The sequence below is a fragment of the Hemitrygon akajei genome, chromosome 13 (assembly GCF_048418815.1).
Source record: "Hemitrygon akajei chromosome 13, sHemAka1.3, whole genome shotgun sequence".
NCBI classification, from domain to species: domain Eukaryota; kingdom Metazoa; phylum Chordata; class Chondrichthyes; order Myliobatiformes; family Dasyatidae; genus Hemitrygon; species Hemitrygon akajei.
Window position 1 is genome coordinate 39652936 of NC_133136.1, and position 22995 is coordinate 39675930.

The window sequence follows — 22995 nt, forward strand, 5'->3', positions numbered from 1 at the left end:
TTGCAGATTTCCAATGATGGAAATATTTGGATTACAGTTACTGCTTGCTAGCAATATTGTTGCTCCTACAAATCCAAAGATATATAAAGAAAAATTAAGAAACCAGATCTGCATTTGTAAATATTTCTTTGAGCTGCTTGCTTACTGAAATTCAGTTGTTCAGACACATGATTTTTAGCTTGCTTATGAAACATTCCTACAATAAGAATCCCATGTACTTAATTCTTATTTTAATCTGATCAAGGCAATCAACGCATATTGTCCTTTACAACATCTCAATAAAGACAGGTTACCAAAGGCTTCACCTTCACAATTGTTACATAATGGCAATTTTATGTAGATCCATTGCCAGTTCAATGTGTAAACCCTTTGAGTACTTATCAAATTCACCATTTCTCACTTCTCAAATAATTATTTTAAAACCTTGAGTAATTTTAATTTTCAGAGCCAAATATGGTACATGACCATAAATCATAAGACCATAAGATACAGAACCAGAATTAGGCCATTTGGCCATTGAAACTGCTCCACCATTTCATCGGGGCTGATCCATTTTCCCTCTCAGCCCCAAACTCCTGCCTTCTTCCCATATTCCATCATGACATGACCAATCAAGAATCTATCAACCTCTGCCTTAAATATACCCAAATGACTTGGCTTCCTGTCGCAACAAATTCCATAGATTCACCACTCTGGCTAAAAAAATTCCTCCACATCCTTGTTCTAAAAAGATGCCCATTTGAGGCTGTGTCCTCTGGTCCAGGACTCTCCAACTATTGGAAACATCTCCTCTCCATATCCACTCTAATGAGGCCTTTCAACATTCGATAGGTCTCAATTAGGTCACCACTCATTCTTCTGAACTCCAGTGAATACAGATCCAGACCGATCAAACAAGCTGTTCAATCCTAGAATAATTTTTGTGAACTTCCTTTGAAACCTCTCCAGTGCCAGCACATTCTTTCTGAGAAATGGGGGCCAGAACTGTTCACAATATTCTAAGTGACTTCTCCATGGATTGTCACCTTGTCGCGGTGGAGAAGCTTGTGTGGTCCTGAGATCCCGAGAGCGATGCTGTCTGGAGCTATGCTCCTGGGTCACCCATGGCGGTAAGGTCAAGGGTGAGGTCCCTGACAAAGAACAATCCAACCAAGACCTCAATGGTGGAACAGGCGGACGAAGTTATTTCAAACTCAATGGCTGTGAAGGCAGATGAAGGCCGCAACAAATGCATCAGCTCCAATCGTCATCGTTTCCATGCCACTGGAATCAGTTGGTTGATTTGTGAAGTATCGTGTGCTTCTTGGAGTGCAACATCAAGTACACGTTAAACAAATACACACACAAGCGTCTTCGCTCTGTGGGCCAGTTCTTCAAGTCTTTCGGCGATCGGGGGAGGGCGACGGGAGTAGGCAATGTGATAGCTGGAAGCTCCTAGTCAAGAACTGGCATGAAAGTGGTGAATACTTGATTCAGTCGCTCAACCTTTGGACAGAAGCAGGGAAGTTGTTCGGCAGCAGTGTTCACTTCTGAGCAGCCCTATTTAGGATCCACTCTGCTCACCCTGAACTGGGAAGGGGCTAGAAAAGGTGCCCTAAAAATAGTCTGCTTCACCCCATCCCGCCTGGAAAGCCGCATCCAGAAGGATCACTATCATGTGGTCGAAAAACATTGAGAAGTGTTGCAGCTCTCTCAGAAAACCACCTACAACAGATTCTGACTGCCTTCAACCGTGCATACACGAAACTTAGACTTATCATCAATTCCAAGACTCAGATCATCTACCAACCGTCACCAACTTAGACAAATTGGATAGAACCATCAATTCAACCTGGTGAAATAACCCTGGAAAACATGGACCACTTTCTGTATCTTGGAAGTCACCTCGCCTCCAACGTCGACCTTAATGACGAGATCCAACATCGTCTTAAATGCGCTGGAACAGCTTTTGGACGTCTCTGAACAAGAGTCTTTCATGATTGTGACATCCAAACAGACACCAAAACGTTAGTGTATAAAGCTATGGTAATCCCAACGCTCCTGTATGCATCAGAAACCTGGACAACATACCGACAATATCTGAAGGCACTTGAAAAGTTCCATCAACGCTGTCTTCGAAATATCTTAAATATCAGCTGGGAAGATAGAAGAACCAACGTCAGCATGCTAAATGAAGCAAAAACAAGAAGCATTGAAGCCTACGTCATCAAGAACCAACTAAGATGGAGCGGTCATGTTCGGATGAAAGACGAATGACTGCCGAAACAGATCTTCTACTCCCAGCTTAAAGAAGGCAAATGTAAAAGAGGCGGGTAACAGAAGAGATTCAAAGACGTCTTAAAAGCCAACATGAAGAAATGTAATATTGACATCAACAATTGAGAAACCAATGCCAAGGACAGGAAACTCCGGCAAGCCATCATCCAAGAAGGAACAGCAACTTTCGAAGCCAACAGATGTGCAGAATTAGAAGAGGAGAAGAAAATGGAAAGAGAGGGAGCGACAACCAAAGCCCGATCTGCCATCTGGAACTGCCTGTCCTGAATGCGGAAGAACTTTCAAAACTAAGATTGGACTCATAAGCCACTTGAGAGCCCGTAAATAGATCAACAAAATGAAGGCCATCATCCTCAACCTCCAGGGATTGCCACGACAACTAAGTGAGGCCTCACCAGTGCCTTATAAGGCCTCAACATTATATCCTTGCTTTTTATATTATCATCCTCTTGAAATGAATGCTAATGTTTGCCTTCCTCACAACCAATTCAACCTGTAAATTAACCTTTAGGGGATCCTGTACAAGGACTCCCAAGACCCTTTGCACCTCAGATGTGTATATTTTCTCTCCATTTTGAAAATAGTCAACCCTTTCAGTTCTTCTACCAAAGTGCATGACCATACACTTCCCAACACTGTATTCCATCTGCCACTTCTTTGCCATTTCTCCTAATCCATCTAAGTTCTTCTGTAGCCTCTCTACTTCCTCAAAACTACCTGCCCCTCCACCTGTCTTCATATCGTTTGCAAGCTTTGCAACAAAGCCTTCAATTCCATCATCCAAGTCATTGACATTTAACAGTCCCAACACAGACCCCTGTGAAATACCACTAGTCACTGGCAGCCAAATAGAAAAGGCTCCCTTTATTCCCACTCTTTGCCTCCTGCCAATCAGCCATCGCTTCAACAATGTAATACCATAGGTTCTTAACTTAAGCAGCCTCACGTGTGGCACCTTGCCAAAGACCTTCTGAAAATCCAAGCACGTAACATCTACCGATTCTCCTTTGTTTATCCTGCTTGTTATTTCTTTAAAGAATTTCAACAGATTTCTCAGGCAAGATTTTCACTTGAGGAAACCATGCTGACTATGCTCTAATTTATCATGTGCCTCCAAGAACCCCAAAACCACATCCTTAACAATCGACCACCATTTTCCCAACCACTAAGGTCAGACAATCTAGTCTATAATTTTCTTTCTTCTGCCTCTCTCCCTTCTTGAAGAGTGGAATGATATTTGCAATTTTCCAGTCCCAGGGAACTACGCCAGAATCCAGTGATTCTTGAAAGATCATTACTAATGCCACCACAATCTCTTCAGCCACGTCTTTCAGAACCCCGGGATGTATGCCATCTGACGTAGGTAATATCTACCTTTGGATCTTTCAGTTTCCCAAGGCTTTTTGATCTAGTAATGACAACTTCACACACTTCTGACCCCTGATACTCTAAATAATGCTAAACATTATTCAATGTTGCTGATGTTGTGATGAATATTCACTGTTCAGGGGCGGGGGGGGGGGGGGGGGGGGAGTTTTTTGCCAAGCTCAGTTTTCTATAGAGATCAATAGTTGTATTTGAGTAAGTTACACTTCCAATCAATATTCTTTGTTCAGCTTCTTGTCATAAACAGGAGCCAGTCTTCACTTCAGTAATCACTCTGAAGTTAAAAGGACAGCTTTGCAAACAAACAGCACTGTCTATACAGCACAAATTGCTGGCCCACAGCACAGGGGTGATTGCTCAAGAGATGCAGTATAAGACAATAAGGCTATGTTAATTTGCTTGTATCAAACCAGCCAACACAGGCCAAGTTATTTAGTTCAAGAAAGCTTGCAGACCAGATTGATACCAGCACATCAAATAACTCATTTATTAATAGTTGTAGGTTTGTGTACTCAGGAAGTCAGCATTGACAGCATTACTTCTGGGTTTCTGGGAACTCAGTCCGCAGAAGCTTTTAGAGCATCTGTGTGAAAAAGTATCTGAAAAAAATATTATGTATGTGAAGTCATCCAAGTGGCAAAAGCAGTATAAATGAGAGAGAGCAGTCAGGCACATTAAAAATGGTCTAGAAACAGCAAGAACGACAGAAAGAAAACTGCCTTTGAGTTCTGTGAAGCATGACTTCACAGAAGCATTTGATGATGGATTTTTGATACTACTTTCTTGTGGCAGTGCTTCAAGTAAATATAATAAATTGCAGGAAGGGCTTTGCCTGTGATGGACTGGGCTATATTCACAACTTTCTGTAGCCTTTTCCGTTCCTGGGCATAGGTGTTTCCATACCAGGCCGTAATGCAAACAGGATAATCTCCACTATACATCTACAGAAGTTGATCGAAGATTTTGGTAACATTACGGATCTGCATCTAAGAAAGCAGAGGCACTGTTTTGTCTTCCCTGTGATGACACTTACATGCTGGTTCCAAGAAGATCCCACTATATTAACATCAAGGAATCTCCACCTCTGTCCCTCCAATGAGGACTAGCTCATGGATTTCCAGCTTCTTCCTTCTGCACTAGATAATCAGTTCTTTGGTTTGCTGACATTGAGTAAGAGGTTATTGTTGAGCACCACTCAACCAGATTTTCAATCTCCCTCTGAATAAGGGTCTCCAAAAGATTGGCAGGCTATGACTCATGGGGTATTGCAAATTATTTCATGTGATTTTGCCAAATTTGCTGATGGCACAAAAGTGGGAATGTGAATGAATACAAAGAGAGTAAAGGGAATTTCAGCAAGCTGAATGAGTGGTCAACAACATGGAAAAAGATGAAGTTATTCACTTCAGTAGCAAAAACAGAAATACTGAGTACTTTTTACTTAATGAGCAATTAGGAAATGTTGATGTTCAAAATGACCTTGGTATCCTTGTACACAAGCCATTGAATGTTTCCCTGCAAAACGTAATTAGGAAGGTCAACGGCATGTTGGTCTTTACTGCAAAAGGATTTCAATACATGACCAAAAATGTCTTTATACATCTGCTCAAGATCTTGGTGAAGTCCCAGCTGTGGTATTATATACAAATTTTGTCACCTTATCTATATATGATAGACAATGAAACCCCATTTATTTAGCATCTGAGTGTTCAAAAATTATGATAGTTCAGCACCTGGCTCACCCATCAATCTGAAATGTGAACGGGGTACAGACTGTGGACAAGGTGCATGTCCAGTGATGGAGTTCTCATCACATATCGAATACAGTCCAAACCCCAGTAGTGAATTTTTGGAGTTTTCTACAAGAATAACTTGGAGACTCCATCACTGATTCCAACTAAAATAGAGACTAGTAGAACTTATGTGAATCACAGAATATGTCAGGAAAACTATGAGGAAGTAGAAGATCAGTCAATGTTTTGTTGAGTGACTGAGCAAACTAGAAGGACCAGAAGGCCTACTCCTGCTACTATCTACAATATTCTATGATTGATCTGGACATGAAAATTTTCATCTAAACTACGTCAAAACATACCATAGTACACTTTTATAACCTAGGAACAAGTAAAAAGTTTCAAGTTAATTTTTCTAACCTCATCCACAATTACGTGGGTCACACTGGTAAGAAGTCCATCTTGTTGTAGTTTCCGCAGCAAAACACCTGTGGTGCAGTATAGAAGTCGACATGATTCTCCAACTTTTGTTTCCAGTCTGATTTGATAACCACAAAGAGAGTTCTACAAATTAAGATAAAGCATATTTTATAAAGTGCTTCTTTGCAAGTGTTTGAAATTTATGAATTAACCTCAGAAACAATGAACTCTTTTGAATGCAATTAATTACCATTTCCTACAAAATAACAACCTTCTCTTGATATTCAATACTGTTACTGAGTTCCCTGCCATAAAATTCAACTCACAATTTATAGAAACTAAACCAGACCAGTCACATAAATACTGTGACTGCAAGAATACATCTGAAATTGATGAACTGTCTTACTCCTCAGAACTTATTTGCAATATAGAGAAATTAAGCCTTGATAAGTGGAACTCTGAACATTCACTTCCAGTACATTAGTGCTTGTGTGGATTTTCTACAAAATGAACTCACCCACATCATTTTGACAATACCACCCTCATCTGAGAATGAGAGGCAGGCACATGTAAATATTGCCACCATCAGGTTTCTCTCTACACTGTACTCTGAAGATCTTAGTTGCCTCTTCAGGATCTATAACTCATTGCAATATACTGAAAATCCACAAATAAAGGTTATAAAGCCATCTCCCCACAATTATCCCAGGTTCTCAAACTCAATATGATGCCCCATTATTTTGTCATTGTTCCACTTTGACTCTTGTTTACTCAGCAATACATTCACATCCATCTTTGATTGTCATAAATTAACATTTCAAAGGCAGCCTCATTTTCTCTGCTAATTTGAGATAATGCATTCTTTAATGAATAGTGCTGGGCCAACAAGATTAAGCTATCTGAATTTAGAGTTTATGATATTTCCCAATGTTTAACTCTTCTATTTTGCTTCTGATTGTTGATTTTATTTTGAAGTTTTCTTACGTTTCTAGGTATCTGTTTCACCACCAGTCCACATACTGCAGTTAGCTCACTAGACAAGACTTAATATGAAAAATGTATGTGATGACTAAAATCAACTAAAGAGTTAGAAACTCTTTGGTTACTTGGCCTATGGGAAGCCCAATATATCCATACTGAGTCCACTAACTGAAGGCCAATTAGATTAGATTTTTCATCCAGCTGTCATCCCAAACCAAACAATCTGGAAATTAATCATTGATTTATTGGTCTTAATGTTAGTTCCTTCAGTGATGGCATAATCACAAAAGAAGGGCTGGCTTAAGGCTAGTTTTTTATAATGATACCTCTATTCCCCTCCAAACTATATATCTTACTTTTCCTCCAGGGCCTTCTTCACAACCAAGTTCCTCGCAAACTCTTGTTGCCAAACTCACTGCTGAAATCCTTCGAGGCTGAGTACAAACAATATTGCATTTAGGATTTGCACTTGACAGTAAATCTTCCAACAGGAACTGAGGTATTTGAGTGCTTTTTCCACTGCCAGTTTCACCTGCCACAACTACTACTCTATGTTTTCGCAGGGTTTCAAGAATTTGCATTTTGTGTTGAAATACAGGTAGGAACTGTCTATCTTTTAAATGTTTTTGAAACTTGCTGGAACTCTGCAAATTTTTAAAAATAATCTTTGTCAAATCTAAATTATCTGTCTTCTGTTTATCAAAAGATAAGCTTTGAAAGTCATCTTCAGTTATCAAATTCTCCCAGGAGTCTTCTGGATCCTCTGCTGTCATAGAAACACAAGTAGTTGGCTGCTGTTTTAATGTGTTTAACAGTCTGCTGATAAATTGTTCACGAGGCTTATTCTTTTCTATCTTTTTTTTCTCAGTTTTCTGCTTTTCAGCTTCACTCCATTCAATCCACACATCCCGATATGTAGGCGGAAGCAACTGATGTACAGCCTAAAATATTTAAATAAATACTGTTAAATTTGAAGCATAAATACGTGCAAAAATTCTTACTTAGGCATGAATGACATCCTCAAGTTCTTGACAATCAGTATATGATGTCATTTCCTTTGTGATTACTCAGTTAAAATTCTGAAACGCCATGCATAAATTCACAACAGACACATTAAAAATATAAGGGAATAGGAAGTCCCTTCACTTCTTTTATAAAAAACAAATGTAATCTGATCAACACCACTCACATGTTAATTATTAACTGTTGCAATGTTTAATTAGAGCCATAATCTGTGAGCAGTGTTTTTAAAAGTAATTCTGAAGTTAGTTCAGTGAAAAGAATTGATGTGTTTACAGGAGGCAGAGGCTCTAAAATCTATAAAGAAGTTAAGCAATTAAGTTGAAGTCTAACTGATAAAAAGTACAGAGAAATGCATTCATGATTCACTAAAGTCAGTTTAATTTTTGGATAAAGGTTTTTCTCCTTAATACTTTTGATGATTGGTCATTGTAAATGCCTATTTTGTGCTGTTTCTCAATAAAGCATAAATACATCATTGTTTTATCAAGCATCCATGTACATCTTTCAACATGTTATTACAGAACTCACAGGAGATAAAATTTTGATTATCTTTGTTTTTACAACTTCATGTCTCAAAGGTGCCAATGCAATTAGTGCTGCAATTTGTAATCCTCCTTAAAGCATAAAAATATGCTGCTTTCTGAATTAATTCAGTTTCAGATACCTAATTAATGCACATTTAATATTTGATCTTACCTGTCCTCTTACTAAATGCCAAAGAGCCAATGTAGATGCCAGATGTTGGGCTTGCATGCTATCTTCTGTGAGAATTGTAGGACATACTTCTAGTATCCCATCTTTCTGTCTGTTTACTCTTACACTGAATAAAAACAACACATGACAGCAGGTTAATGCCAGAACATTCTAATGTTAAACTTTTTTTTAAGCTCATCATTGAAAAACATTTGCAAAGAATAATGCGGAGAAAGGATTTCAAAGAATATGACCACATTAAAGGAATTAGCCAATAGGTATACCAAGCAAATAACAGCAGGCTTGCATTTCCAACCAGGCTCATACTCCACAGAAACATTTCTATTCTTTTTTCATCATGAAGCAACTTGGGTAGATTTTTCTAAAGATAACTCAGGCTAAATAGCTTGGTAAAGCAATGGCCTCTAATAGATTGATGCCATTGACTGAATCTCAAATTAACAGTCCCACCATTCTACACCTAAACTTCAAAATTATACACAATTTTCAAAATAGCAAATACTACAGCGTCAAAATTGAGCACAGCTCAAATTTTACCTAAATGTTTAATTATAGAATAGAAAACCTAATAAATGTTTATCTTACAAAAAAGGCAGACCAAGACCCATGAGGATTTATAAGCATCATTAAATAGAATTTTAATTAAAAACTAATATAATATTAATACTTGCATTTAGAGGGAATGTATTAACAGACATATTTGTTCTAAAATAGGGCTATTCATAAGTGCAATAACTGAACCCACATCAACAGGTCTGCCATCAATACAGATAAACTTGCACTTCAAAATTAAAAGAAATCAAATAAAAGCTTTATATCAGCAATATTATCAAGCAATGAAATTAACATAAATTCTATGCTCTGGAAGCTAATTTTCATCTCCAGATACAAGGTACATGTAAAAAGGAAAGAATACCAAAACCAACACTCGACACTAAGGAGACAGAGTACGATAAGGAATAACTGGAAAAAATGAAAGGTAAAGAAAACAAAGAGGAGGATAAAAGTTGTTTTAAACAAAAAGCTGTGATTACAACTAGATTGCAATAATTCCGTGAATAAAAAAAGAAATGTGCATTGGATGAGTGAAACAAATTGTCTTTGAACAAACGTTATAATGATGGGTGGAGGTTTGGTAAGATATTATCTTTTATAATTTCTCACAGGTAGTACAACAAAACACACAAACCTACACTTCCAGAATCTACCCACAGGGATTTTTCGATAGTTTGGAGCTGGACCAGTGGGGATGTTTTTCCGGCACCAGTCAATCAGAAACTGCTTGGGAGATTTACCAGTCCAACTTCGCGACGAGTAGTCAAAGTTCCGCACATCCTTTGGTTCATGTTTTGCTGTAACAATTAACAGGGCAAAATAATTTAAAAACCCCTATTATTTTCAAAATGTGTTCTGAAATACAATATCAAATTAGAGTTATGAGATTATTTGCATACTTACTTTCTTCTTTTACTTTCTGTGCAGATTCTTCTGGAAAATTTAAATTAAGGGCACCACCATGTGCTTCATCAAAAGGTTTGGTAGAGCTTTTGTCAGTCTTTTTAAAATCAGCCATCTTTATTGAAGGATTAAAAGCAGGATGTTTTTCCAACTCTTTAATCTCTACAATAAAATTTTAAAAATAGACCATTTTATAGTACATGCAAGAACAAGGTCAAACTACTATGTGTTAATAATATCAAAAATTCAGTTCTATTGACTTACAGTACAGCAAAATTCAGCAAGAACTATTCCAAAGTTGCAAATTGTTTTGATATTACGGAATCATTTACAACCTATATTCACCATTTTTATGCCTTTCAAGTATTTACCGAAAAATTAACAGTTCACTTTTTTTGAAACCAGCTTAATCCAATTTGTTGTTAAACTACTGACTTGCACAATGTTATTCTCCTCACTATCCACAAAACCAGAAAATGGTTACAGGCATTATTACAGGAAGATATTGATCAGCAGGTAAAATGCAATTTAATCCTGATAAAAGCAAAGTTTGAGAGGCCAACGACTGTTGGTTGATGATTGCTAGCTCAATATTATCACAATTAAACATAAGAATGAATTATTTTCTGACTTTGTACGAATAATGCTGTAGGATCTATGATGTTCATACAAATCAAGAAAACAAACCCACAATAGGGAGAGCATTTCATTTAAAAAGTACACACATATACAAAGACATTACTTTCAAATAAAGTACACTTTGGAGAAGAATCACAGCAGGATTATTTTGATGGAGCATTTGGGATCTGTTTGGGTTCACAGAGAAGCTTCGATAAAATTATTTAATAAATCTTACCCTGCTGGAGATTCTTAATTCTTTCACCTGCTTCTCTTTGAGCATGTTTGTTATTATTTTGCTTAAACAACAGTGCCCGGTCTTTGGTATCAAGTAGTTTTGCTGTCAGCTCCAAGTAAAGAGTATTCTATTTAATAATAGAAATGAAAATCTATTAAAATGCTATCATAGTCTGTGTTCTTAAATACATAAACACTTTATGCCAAGTATGTTTTGACCGAGTTCTGAAATTCTGGTAAGAAACAAAAGGTACCATCCAACTCTTCCAATTATTTGAGTGTAACTATTTTTGTTTCATTTTTCAAAGTGGAATTGATTTATTGTCATATATACTGATGGACTATATAATAAATCGATCTATATGAACAGTATGCAAAACAAAAGGCTCATTCAGAAAGCTAGGAGGCATGGAATCTAAGGAAACTTAGCCATTTGGACTCAGAATTGGCTTGCCTACAAATGGTAGAGGGTATTAGTAGATGGGACATCTTCTGCCTGGAGGCTGGTGACCAGAGATATGTTCTAGGTCCTCTGCTCTTTGTGATTTTTATAAGTGATTTGGATGAGGAAGTGGATGGGTAGATTAGTAAATTTGCAGATGACAGAAAAATGGGTGGCATTGTGTAGAGTGTAGAAGGTTGTTGTAGATTACAATTGGACACTGATAGGATGCAGGGCTGGGCTGAGAGGTGACAGATGGAGTTTAAACTGGAAAACTGAAGGCAGAGTAAGGGTTAAGGGGAGGATTCCTAGCAGAGTGGAAGAACAGAGGGACCTTGGGGTCCATGCAAATTGATAGGATGGTTAAGGAGATTGAAGCATTGGCCTTCATTAGTCAGGGTATTGAGCTCAAGAGCCACAAGGTAATGTTGAGCAGGCTAGGGTTTTGCCTTTGGAGTGAAAGAGGATGAGTGGCTTGATTGAGATTTCAGGAACAGCTTCTTCCCCTCCACCATCAGATTTCTGAATGGTCAATGGACCTGAACACTTACTCAGTAATTTTTCCTCTTGTTTGCACTATCTATTTTTATACATACTGTACTTATTGTAATTTAACTTTTTTATTACTATCTATTACAATGTATCACTGCCACAAAACAATGAATTTCATGACATATGTCAGCAATATTAAACCTAATTTTTCTAAGTTGATAAGGCATAGATAGAGTGGACAGCCTTTTATCCAGAGCTGAAATGCCTAATACAAGTGGGCATAATTTTAAGGTAACTGGAGGTGGTAGTTGTTTTTTTTATATAAATGTGACTGGAGGAACATACATGTGAGAGGTTGTTTATTTATACAGAGAGAGAGGTGATTGCATGAGGTGGTGGTAGTGGTAGATACATTGGGGATATTTAAGAAACTTAGGCACATGGATGAAAGAAAAATTGAGAGCTACGTGGCAGGGAAGCATTAGAATAACCTTGGAATACTTTAGAAGTCTGCCTGAAGGATCTGTATTGTGTAGCACCATTCTATGTAAAGTAGAACAACAGAATGTGGGATAAAGTGCAACTACATGATTTCCTTTATCTATCTATATTATAACAAACTTAGTCATTGTTGAAATGCAAGAAAATCAAAAGCAAGTTTTAAAGTAGAAAAATGTGACATATTGAAAATAATTTGCTTAGATATATGAAAGTCTTGAGAATTCCAGCAAGTGTTTGAGTCAAAAAAAAATAGAAGGCACACAAATGGTTAAAAAGAATTTTCACAAAAAATTGCTGGGAAGTATGCAATTAATTGACTAAGATTGTCTGAGATTTCAATTATTACATAGAAACTATAAACAATAGTATTATTGTAATACTAGCTTACATGTAAATGTTTAACAATTTATAATTAAAGAAAAACAAGAACATGCCATCCATCTCCTTTGTGTTTCATAGTAACATTTGTGCTCAATGCCAGCAAAGCCAAGGAACTGATTGTGAACTTCAGCATGGGAAAGTCAGGCAAACACACACTAATTGAAGAATCTGCAATGCTAAGGTGAGCAGCTAGCTACACATTCCTGGATGTCAATATTTCAAGAGTATCTATTCTGGGCTGAGCACATAGATGCAAGAATGAAGACAGTGTACCAGTGTCTCTGTCTTCTTAGAAGTTTAAGAAGATTTAGCATTACATTGAAGATGTCAAACTTCTATAGACACTGGAAAACATTCTGACCGGTTGTATCACAGCCAGGAACGGAAACTCAAATAACACACAGCAGAAATGTAAGAGACTACAGAGTAGTAGACTCAGCCATCATGGGTACAACACTTCCCACCATCAATGACATTTACAAGAGGTGACAACTACATCATTAATGAACCCCACCATGCCCTTTTCCGTGATGGTCCCATTAGATATAGGACCCCAAGGACCTACAGATCAAAGTTTCAACATCCCATTTGGTTCTTGAAGCAACTTGAAACACCCCAATACTACCTTGGACTACATTTTTTTTGTTCAAGTTATGTATAATTTATATTACTTTAAGTTTATGTTAACTTATATTTGTAATTTATTGTACAACTGTTGCAACAAACTATTTTTATGCCACTTATACCCGAGCACGTACGTCTATGATAAAAGTCTTGAACCTGAAATCATAATCCATGGATGGCATTTCATTTTCCAATGAACTACTATGTTACTTCTAAGCTAGAAAGACACTAACAATTTTTATACTCACTGGATCAAAGTATTCTTCCTCTTCATAATTTTTTTCAGGTACTTGGTTATCCTGATTGATTTCTTCATCGTCACTCCCACTGCTTGCTGCTTCAGCATATTGTAAAATCCAATCCTTCATGCTCACTTGGGAGCTTTGATTTTCGGCTGTCTATCATCAAAGCAATATATAGCAACTTAAAATTCTTCATCTTCAGATTGGGTATACAGTGAATTTCAGTTAATTGGGATAAATTGAGACCAGTACATTTTGGACCAATTAAGTGGCTGCCGCAAATAGTTTCATGGAAATAGTTAAAAAGTACGAAAAAACAAACTACCATCAAATTGATTATGTATTTAAATGAAATACAGAACAAATTAAAATATCATTACTACTACAATATAAAACTGTGTTTTAGTTCCTAACAGTTATTGGAGGAATTAAGTCATTGTATGCTGCTGTGTTCTTTTGAGTGACTGCAAATAACATCAGCATTTCATTATCTAGTGTAGATAATGATAGATAGATAGATAGATAGATATTATTCATCCCCATGGGGAAATTCAACTTTTTTTCCAATGTCCCATACACTTGTTGTAGCAAAACTAATAACATACAATACTTAACTCAGTAAAAAAAAATATGATATGCATCTAAATCACTATCTCAAAAAGCATTAATAATAGCTTTTAAAAAGTTCTTAAGTCCTGGCGGTAGAATTGTAAAGCCTAATGGCATTGGGGAGTATTGACCTCTTCATCCTGTCTGAGGAGCATTGCATCGATAGTAACCTGTCGCTGAAACTGCTTCTCTGTCTCTGGATGGTGCTATGTAGAGGATGTTCAGAGTTCAGGATGGACTACTTTCATACAATCCTTTCGACAATTACATCCTCTAAATCTGCATTTTCATTGCAACGTTCAAGATGATCATTGATACCTTCAAATTCATTATAGCTCCTAACATGAAGTATTGTCTAACCCCTTATTTCTCACCATCTATCAGTGACAAAAATCACTGCTTTTTGAATACAAACACATGCAACTGATGCTATTTAAAATCTGTTTGCTCCAAGCATGGTGTAGTGTCTAATGGCCACACAAGTGCACGCAACTGATACTAGTAAGGAACTGTTCGGCAAGTTTGCCCTAATGAAGTGGCAAAGCATCCCAAATAAGCGAAGGGAATCCCTGCTATTTTCTTGATTAGTTTTTGTTCTTAAAGAGTTGACCCAAATAAGATTGATCCGAATCGACCATATTTAAACCAGAGATTGATAGATTCTCAATTAGTAAGGGCATCAAAGGTTACAGGGAGAAGGCAGGAGAATGGGGTTGAGAGTAAAAACTGCTATGATTGAGTGGAGGAGCAGACTCAATGGGCTGAATGGCCTAATTATGCTCCTTTGTTTATGGCCTTATATAGACCTAATTTAGAATCCTAATTCTGTTCCTTACAAAAGGAATCAGTCACCTCTCTCTGCATAAATAGTTGAAATACAAGAGTGCACCTAAAAGGAAAGGTTGAGCAGATGGGACTAATCTGTTGAAAGCTAAAATTTGAGGCAAAGAATAAAATTACAAGTATGAAAAAAAGCTAAAAGTAGAAACATACAAGGTATTATAATTTGTCTCCAAGATATCAACACAAGGAACTCACAAGATACAATTCATGGTGGATTTGGAAAGAATGGGGATCTTCCTACTGCAGGGAATAGTAGAGGAAAATAATACAGAGCCACTTAATGAGAAACTGGCAGAATATTTGATAAAGGAGGAAAGTTGGAAGTCCAAGTACAACCTAAACACCATCATGGAGTATAGTGTCATGGTATAGGAGGGAACAAGCATAACTCATTTAAAAAAACAAAATTAGCCTCTTTGCTAGAATAATGAAATAGAAACAGGTTTAATATTCTCACCTTTGCCTGAGGATTGTCATTGCACTTTTTCTCAGATACTTCATGGTTTGTTGCACACTTTACAGGCATTTGAAATTTGGGCTTGCTCTTAGTCTCTTCTTCCTGCAGTTTCTGACTGAATCCATCAGGTAGCGACTCTTGTAGAAAGAAATATCATGTTTCTCTGAATTAACTTCACTCCTAATCCAATTAAACCATTCCAATTTAAAATCACTTAAATAAAAACCCAATTCTTTGTGAAATCCACTAAATATATAAAGCTGACAAGGTTGCATGTAGTTATAACTAGGATGTGTGTAAATGTCTACAATACCTACATGCAAAGATCCCGAATTCTGTTGCCCCAAATGCAGACCCTTTTCTTTTTCATGAATAGTGGATTCCAGTTAATTGGGACACCTCGGTCCAGTCCATTTTCGCCCAATTAAGCAGCTGCCTCAATTAGCCAAAGTTTCATGGAAATTGTTAAAAAGGTATCAAAAGAAGGCAAACTTCTGTTTAACTGAGTAACAGATCATGTATGTAAGTACAATACAGAACAAATGAGAACACTACCAATACTACTGGTGGTGGTCTGTCATATCCGATGATGACAGGAAACGTGTGTGGGAGAGTTTTTAAAATGGAAAAGCTGAGGCAGTTCCACTCTCTTGACCCTGGATGTCTGGGTCCAGCAGGACGAGTGGACATCACAACTGAGGTCCCAGGTTGCAGTGGATGAATATGACTTCTGTGCCTTTTCATGCCCTTCGACCTCCATGTAGCATTGCAGAAACCCCTGCTTGGCTGTTGGATCTCACTGCAGATCTGATCTGCCAAAGCTGACTTCGCATGCTAGGACAGGCATGTCCCTATCTCACTGGGGGTATGAGACCTGCTGGTACACTACTGGTTTAGCTTGCCTGTCAAAATATCGTACTGGTGTCTGGCCACTGTTGCATGTAAACAGCTACTTGGAGCCACAAGTGAGAGCTGAGTGTCCGGTGGGGACCAAAGATAACATTCAAGATGACTGTCGATACCTTCAAATTCTTTGTAATTCCTAACTTGAAGTAATGAAATCATCTGATTTTCACTCCTCACTGTTTCTGGCATTTCCAAGACTAAATGCTTGAAACCGCATTGAACAAAACAGATCTAAATTGTCTTACTGCTTATTTTCACCAATTATCAGTGACAAAACACACTGTTTTTTGAACACAAGCACATGCAACTGATGCTATTTAAAAGCTGTTTGGTGTAAGCATATAGTGTCTAACGACCACATGATGTGCATGCAAATGACACTAGTTAGAAACTGTTTGGCAACAGTCTCCTGTCCCAATTAAGTGGCATATTGTCCCAGATATGCAAAGAGAATCCTGACTATTTTCTTGATTTATGTTTGTTCTTTAAGTGTTGGCCCAAATAAGCAGCTGCCCTGATTAACCAATGGCCCAATTAACTGGAATCCACTGTATTATGTTTTGAACCTTCAGTAAAATTAGCAGAATTCTACACAATATTCCAAATATTGCCTAAGCAAGAATCTATATATCTGCAACAAGACATTTCTACTCTTGTAAATCAATTGCTTTGTAAAAAGCCTATGACATTTATCTCTAAACAGTTTGCTGCACCTGCAAGTTAGCTTTCCAGGACTCATGCAGACCCCCTAGATTCTTCTGAATAACATTTCTCAATCTCATACCATTAAAAAAATACTTCTTTCCCTGATCCAAATGGACTTGCATGTCCTCAAATTATACTCCAACTGACACTTTTTGTCATCTGGAATATAATGAAAGAATGTACATAGGCTTCCGATAGTCTCGATATACCATAGATTTGCACCTTGGAAAGTTTCCAGGGCACAAGCCTGAGCAAGGTTTTTTTTAAATGGAAGACCGCAGTTGCTCAAGCTGCAAGTCTCCCCTCTCCATGCCATGGATATTGTCCAAGGGAAGGGCATTAGGACCCATACAGCTTTGCACCATTGTCATTGTTAATTATTAAAAAAAGTCCTTGTTAATTATTATAAACACAAGTCTGACACTAAAAACTCATTAAAAATGTTGGAATATGATTATGCCTGACCACTTAATGAGAGCGTGAAGAACTACCAGCAATTTCCGGAGATGGCACAGTGTCCACATTTCATTTTTACTACAAATGAATCCATAGGAATTTAACAGTAAATCCTTATACAATTAACCTACCATCGGGAAGATTCAAACACAACCAATCCAAAGCAGAATGCAGGTCTCCACCATAAACAACAGTATTTTTCATGGCTTCTTCAATGTCTTGTGCCCGAAATGAAAATTCTTCCAAAGCTGAATATAAATCCTAAAGAAATAACATACAGTTCAGAGGTCCATCTTCACACAACCACACTTTACATTTTCAACCAGCATTCAAATTAAAAATCTAATTAAATTTCAAGACTCAGTATCTTCAGTGAAAGTTATAATCTTGAAAGAATGTTTACAATGGTAGCAGACAATGTCAATGAAAACGATTACATAACATCCCCCTCCCCAGTCTAACTTGGAACCATGCAGTTAATCTCATCATGCGAACTTGGGCAGTGCCAGAGTAGCAATGAGTTTAAAGGGAGCAAAAAGTGTTCAAGCACTCCAGACTGTAACTCTACCCACAAACCCACACTTGATCCTGATACCTGGTGTTCCAGAGTTCAGCCCTGGCCTCAGCAGTATTCCTGGGCCAAATCTGGAAACTGGTGGGCAAGGAGAGAGAGTGGGCAAATGGAATCAGTTGGGGAAGGTTAAAGAGACCTAGTAGATTAAAGGTATGAATGATAGACAGACGGAATAAACTGGTGGCAGGGATGGAAAAAAGGGAAGAGAGAAAAGCTGGGTGGATCAGAATGAGAGAGAGAAAGGAAGACGGTATGAGGGCTACTTGAAATTGGAAAATACAATTTTCATAATAGGCTACCAGGTGGAATATGATGTGTTGTTCTTCTAGTTTGCACTTGGCCTCACTCTGACAGTGGAGAAGGATAGGGACGGATGGCCAAGTGTGGCAATGGGGAGCTGAAATGGCATCTGGTTTGTTGATCATCTTCCAACATCTGTAATTACTTTCAACCTATTGCTCCCCACATTTGGTTCTATTTGCCCTCCCCCACACTTTTTATCTCTTCTTATGTCTCTACCCATCATCCACCAGCTGCCGTTTCTCAACAGCGCCTCTCCCCCACCAACATCAGGCTCCACCTGCTTATCACCCTTGTCCTCACCTGCTTCTACCATCACCTGCCAGACAATGTGTCAGCCCACTATCTCCCCACCACATTCTAAGTCCTGTTGCAGGGTATTGTGTATGCTATTTTAATATAATAGCTTATTTTTTCAGTGAACCCAGTGACTTTTTGGGTGTAGGAAACAGATCTGATATACTTAAAGGGAGCCTAGGGTAACAGAAGTGGGGGAGTTTCAAAGTACAAGTTTCAGCTCACATAAGCTTTCTCCAACTCTTACCCACCCCACACTTTTGGGCCACATTCCCAGTAATACAGTCCACCTCACAGACACAAGGATCCACTGATAGATCATAGATAACTAATGAGCAGGTTGAATGAAGATTCATCAAGATTTCTGAACAAATGGATAGTAGCTTATTGAAGCTCATTAGATCCAGTCAAGATGGCACCAGCGAATGACGATTCCTTGGAGAATATCTTCCAGATTAGTCAATCATTTCAGTTTTTCTATGTCTTCTACTTATTCTTTTTAGCTTAATTTTGTTTTTGAAACTGTTGGGAGCCTTGGACTTACAACCTGTAGTCTGATCAAGTGAGCTAGTGCTTTGGTGTCCCTGGGAAAATGCTAGAGAGAAATGAGATCTTGAGCTACGAGGAGAAGCTCAGAAATGAAATGAGGGGCCATGATTGACTACATTTCTCATCAATTAGAGCATTGGGGTCTTTCTTCAACCATTTCTATGGTTTTCTGAATTCTATGGCTATCTGGAGAAGGCAAATTTCAGAGTTGTATTCTGCATACATTGATAATAAAATGAACCTTTGAATCTTTTACTGTATCTTACTAACATTTGGGTACTATTTTGCATGATAATTTACAAACCTTAAAATTATCTTGCTAATTATTTTAAGAAAGCTCCTTGTGGCAAAACAGGCACTATTGAAATGAAACCTGCAATGTGTTATAAAACTGATCTATATTTTTTCAGATATATCAACACAGTAAAGTAGATATTTTAGTAGGAAATAAAGAGAGCGAAGTACTGGCAGATGGAATACAGTGGGCAAAGTGGCAGATGGATGGTGTTGGGAAGTATATGGTCATGCACTTTGGCATAAGAGTTCTCATGCAGGATTCCCTAAAGGTTAAATTGGTTAACTCGCCGGTTGAAATTGGTGATGAGAAAGGCAAATGCAATGTTAGCATTTATTTTGAGAGAACTAGAATACAAAAACAAAGATGCAATGCTGAGGCTTTATAAGGCTCTGGTGAGGCCTCACTTGTGCAGTATTGAGAGCTGTTTCGGGGCCTTTATCTACAAAAGGATGCGTAGATATTGGAGCAGGTTCAAAAAAGGTTCATTAAAATAATTCCAGGAATGAAAGGCTTATCATATGAGAAATGGTTGATGACACTGGGTCTGTACTTGCTGGAATTTAGAACAATGTTGGGGGGTGGGGGGTAGAATCTATTTGAAACCTATCAAATGTTGAAGGGCCTAGAGTCTAGGCTTTAGGTCGAGTATATGTGGAGAGGATGTTTCCTAGGTGGGGGAGTCTAGGACCAGAGGGTTCAACCTCAATAGAGGGACATCCAATTAGAACAGTGATGCTGAGATTATAACGTGGAGGCTTAATGAGACACTATTCAGGCTGCACTTGGGAGCATCATCAACAGTTTTGGGGTCCGTATCTCAAAAAGAATGTGTTGTTATTGAAGTGAGTCCAGAGGAGGTTCACAAGGATGATTCTGAGAATGAAGTGTTTGACATATGAGGAGCATTTGGCAACTTTGGGCTGTACTCAGCGGAATTCAAAAGAATACAGGGGGTGAGGGGGTGGAATCTCATTGAAACCCACTGAATGTTGAAAGGACTAGAAAGGGTGGATGTGGAAAGGATGTTTCACATGAGTGAGGGTACCCAGAACTAGAGGGCACAGCCTCAAAACTGAGGGGTGATCTTTTAGAACAGAGGCAAGGAGGAATTTTTAGCCAGAGAGTAGTGAACCTGTGGAATGCTCTGCCACAGACTCTGGTGGAGGCCAAGTCTGTGGGTATGTTTAAGGCAGAAGTTGATATTTCCTGATTTGTCAGGTATCAAAGGATATGGTGAGAAAGCACGTGGATGGGGTTGGGTGGAATCCGGGATCAGCCATGATGGAATGGCGGAGTAGATTCGATGAGCTGAAAAGCCTAACCCTGCTCCCATGTCTCATGGCAGAGGGTGGTGAATTTGGGGAATTTATTGCCACAGGAAGTTGTGGAGGCCAGGTTACTAGGTGTATTTAAAGCAGAACTTGATTGATTCTTGACAGGTCAGGGAGTGAAAGGTTACGGGAATCAAATGGCGGAGCAGATTTGATGGCCTAATTCTGGCCAGTGTAATTTGACTTGGAATAACTGTAGTTACTATCTAAAGATTCCTTAAACCATTGAAATACCAGTCAGCAGAAGATCAAATGCCATTACCTGTAGCTTCTTAGCTGTGAGCCTTCCAGATATGGTTCCTGATTTGCTGTGCTGTGTTTTGAATTGGTTGATCAATCCAATAACTTTTTTTTCCAAATCAGGTTTAATGACCACCTAAAAAATTATAAATGATCTTTAAAAAGTCCCAATTAACAATGACAATGCATCATTACTTTCTTTCTACCCAACATGGGTAATTAAATGTCAAATCCTTAAATACCATTAACCACTACACATTGTGTACTCTCACTGTTATGAATACGAACACACAGTGCAGTTATATCAAAGATCAAATAATGAAAGATCAATTAAAAAGGATTTGACTGAAAATAATACCATGTGCTTTTACTCCCCACTAGAAATTCAATAATAATTTAAGTAATTTTATCATGCTAAATTTTAAATCCAAGTTTCACTTATTACAAAGTACATTCATTTCTTGTGGCAACTGCTAAAAATAATTATATTGAAAAAGGATCTAGTGCTTTCCTGGCGTATTTGACAAAAACTGTTCATGAGCTTCCAGCCAGGTGCAGATATTGATTTTAACCAACAATATTTAGAGTGAGACCTTCATCTTTCTTTAAATTCTTTTCCTCTAGTTTTATTTCAATGCTTCCTTCACCACACGGTCCCAAAAGCCTTTGACATGGGACATTAGCTTTGTGCTGAAGTCAATCCTATGGCCATTGCAATATACCAATTGAAATAAAACTAGAAGAAAGGAATTTAAAGAAAGATGAAGGTCTCGCTCTAAGAACTAGAATTCAATTGTAAACATGGTGGGACAGCAGAAACCTGACCTGCTGAGGACTAACCAATCAGGAGGGACAGACAATGGGTGTATAAATGCCACCGGACTAGACACGCCCAGGCATCATCCCTGATGAAGATGGCAGAGTTTGTCATTGACACATTGGTTAAAAACAGACACCTGAAACTGGCTGGAAGCCCAAGTTTATTTGTAATAATTATATTAGCATGCTTGTATCACAAGTGAGATAGCTTTAAAACACAAGAAAGGAATAAATGACAATACCATGGATGTTTCATACCATCATTCATGAATGCAATTTTTATCCAGTCTGAAATGAACATAAGCAATTTACATTTTCCAACTGTAGTGGGATGTTCCAAGGAAACAGTATAGAAGCAAGGTTTATTCTGTAATTCCATTTCAGATCTAGAGGAATTTATTCTACTCAAGCAGTAAAAACATTTTTTGTCTTGCAAACATGCAATAAATGAGAAAAAAAAACAGCATGGTACTTCATTTCAGAAACTTGTTTTCATCGAAGCTTACCGACAAGTATATTCTATACAACCAAGGAAAACATTTCTACACCATATTATTTTCAAAAATATTGCTATTGTTACCTTAAGAATGGATCTGTCCAAATTTCCAGCAGCACTAAGTTCATTTGAGGAGGATGCACCAAAACTATATGTTTTTGGACCTAAGGAAAAGAAGTTTAAAAATTAAGAGTCATTGAGTAATACATCACAGAAACAGGCTCTTTGGCCTATCCGGCCTGCCTTTGCCAAACTATTATTCTGCCCAGTCCCATTGACCCGCACTTGGACCATTGCTCTTCATAGTGCTCCAATCCATGTACCTATCCAAATGTCTCTTAAATGTTGAAATCAAACCCACATGTACCACTTCTGCTGGCAGCTTGTTCCACATTCTCACCATCCTCTGAGTGAAGAAGTCCCATCTCACATTCCCCTTAAACATTTCACCCTTAACCCATGACCTCAGTGGAAAATGTCTGCTTGTATTAACCCTATTTTGTATATAATTTTGTATACCTCTACCAAATCTCCCACTCATTCTCCTACTCTCCAAGTCCTAACCTAATATTTCCCTATAAATTAT

General features: G+C 37.9%; 1 protein-coding gene across 1 annotated transcript in view; it reads right to left on the bottom strand.

Annotated features, from left to right (window-relative positions):
* The window catches only part of dhx29 (DEAH (Asp-Glu-Ala-His) box polypeptide 29), a 63663-nt gene that overhangs the window by 36696 nt on the left and 3972 nt on the right, over window positions 1-22995 (bottom strand). The window contains exons 2-12 of the mRNA XM_073064436.1: window positions 22494-22573; window positions 21117-21230; window positions 17637-17766; window positions 15439-15575; window positions 13536-13685; window positions 10849-10975; window positions 9993-10154; window positions 9724-9886; window positions 8517-8640; window positions 7154-7738; window positions 5817-5960 (exon numbers count right to left, since the gene is read on the bottom strand). Coding sequence (XP_072920537.1) covers window positions 5817-5960; window positions 7154-7738; window positions 8517-8640; window positions 9724-9886; window positions 9993-10154; window positions 10849-10975; window positions 13536-13685; window positions 15439-15575; window positions 17637-17766; window positions 21117-21230; window positions 22494-22573 — 1916 coding nt within the window. The remainder of the gene's footprint in view (window positions 1-5816; window positions 5961-7153; window positions 7739-8516; window positions 8641-9723; window positions 9887-9992; window positions 10155-10848; window positions 10976-13535; window positions 13686-15438; window positions 15576-17636; window positions 17767-21116; window positions 21231-22493; window positions 22574-22995) is intronic.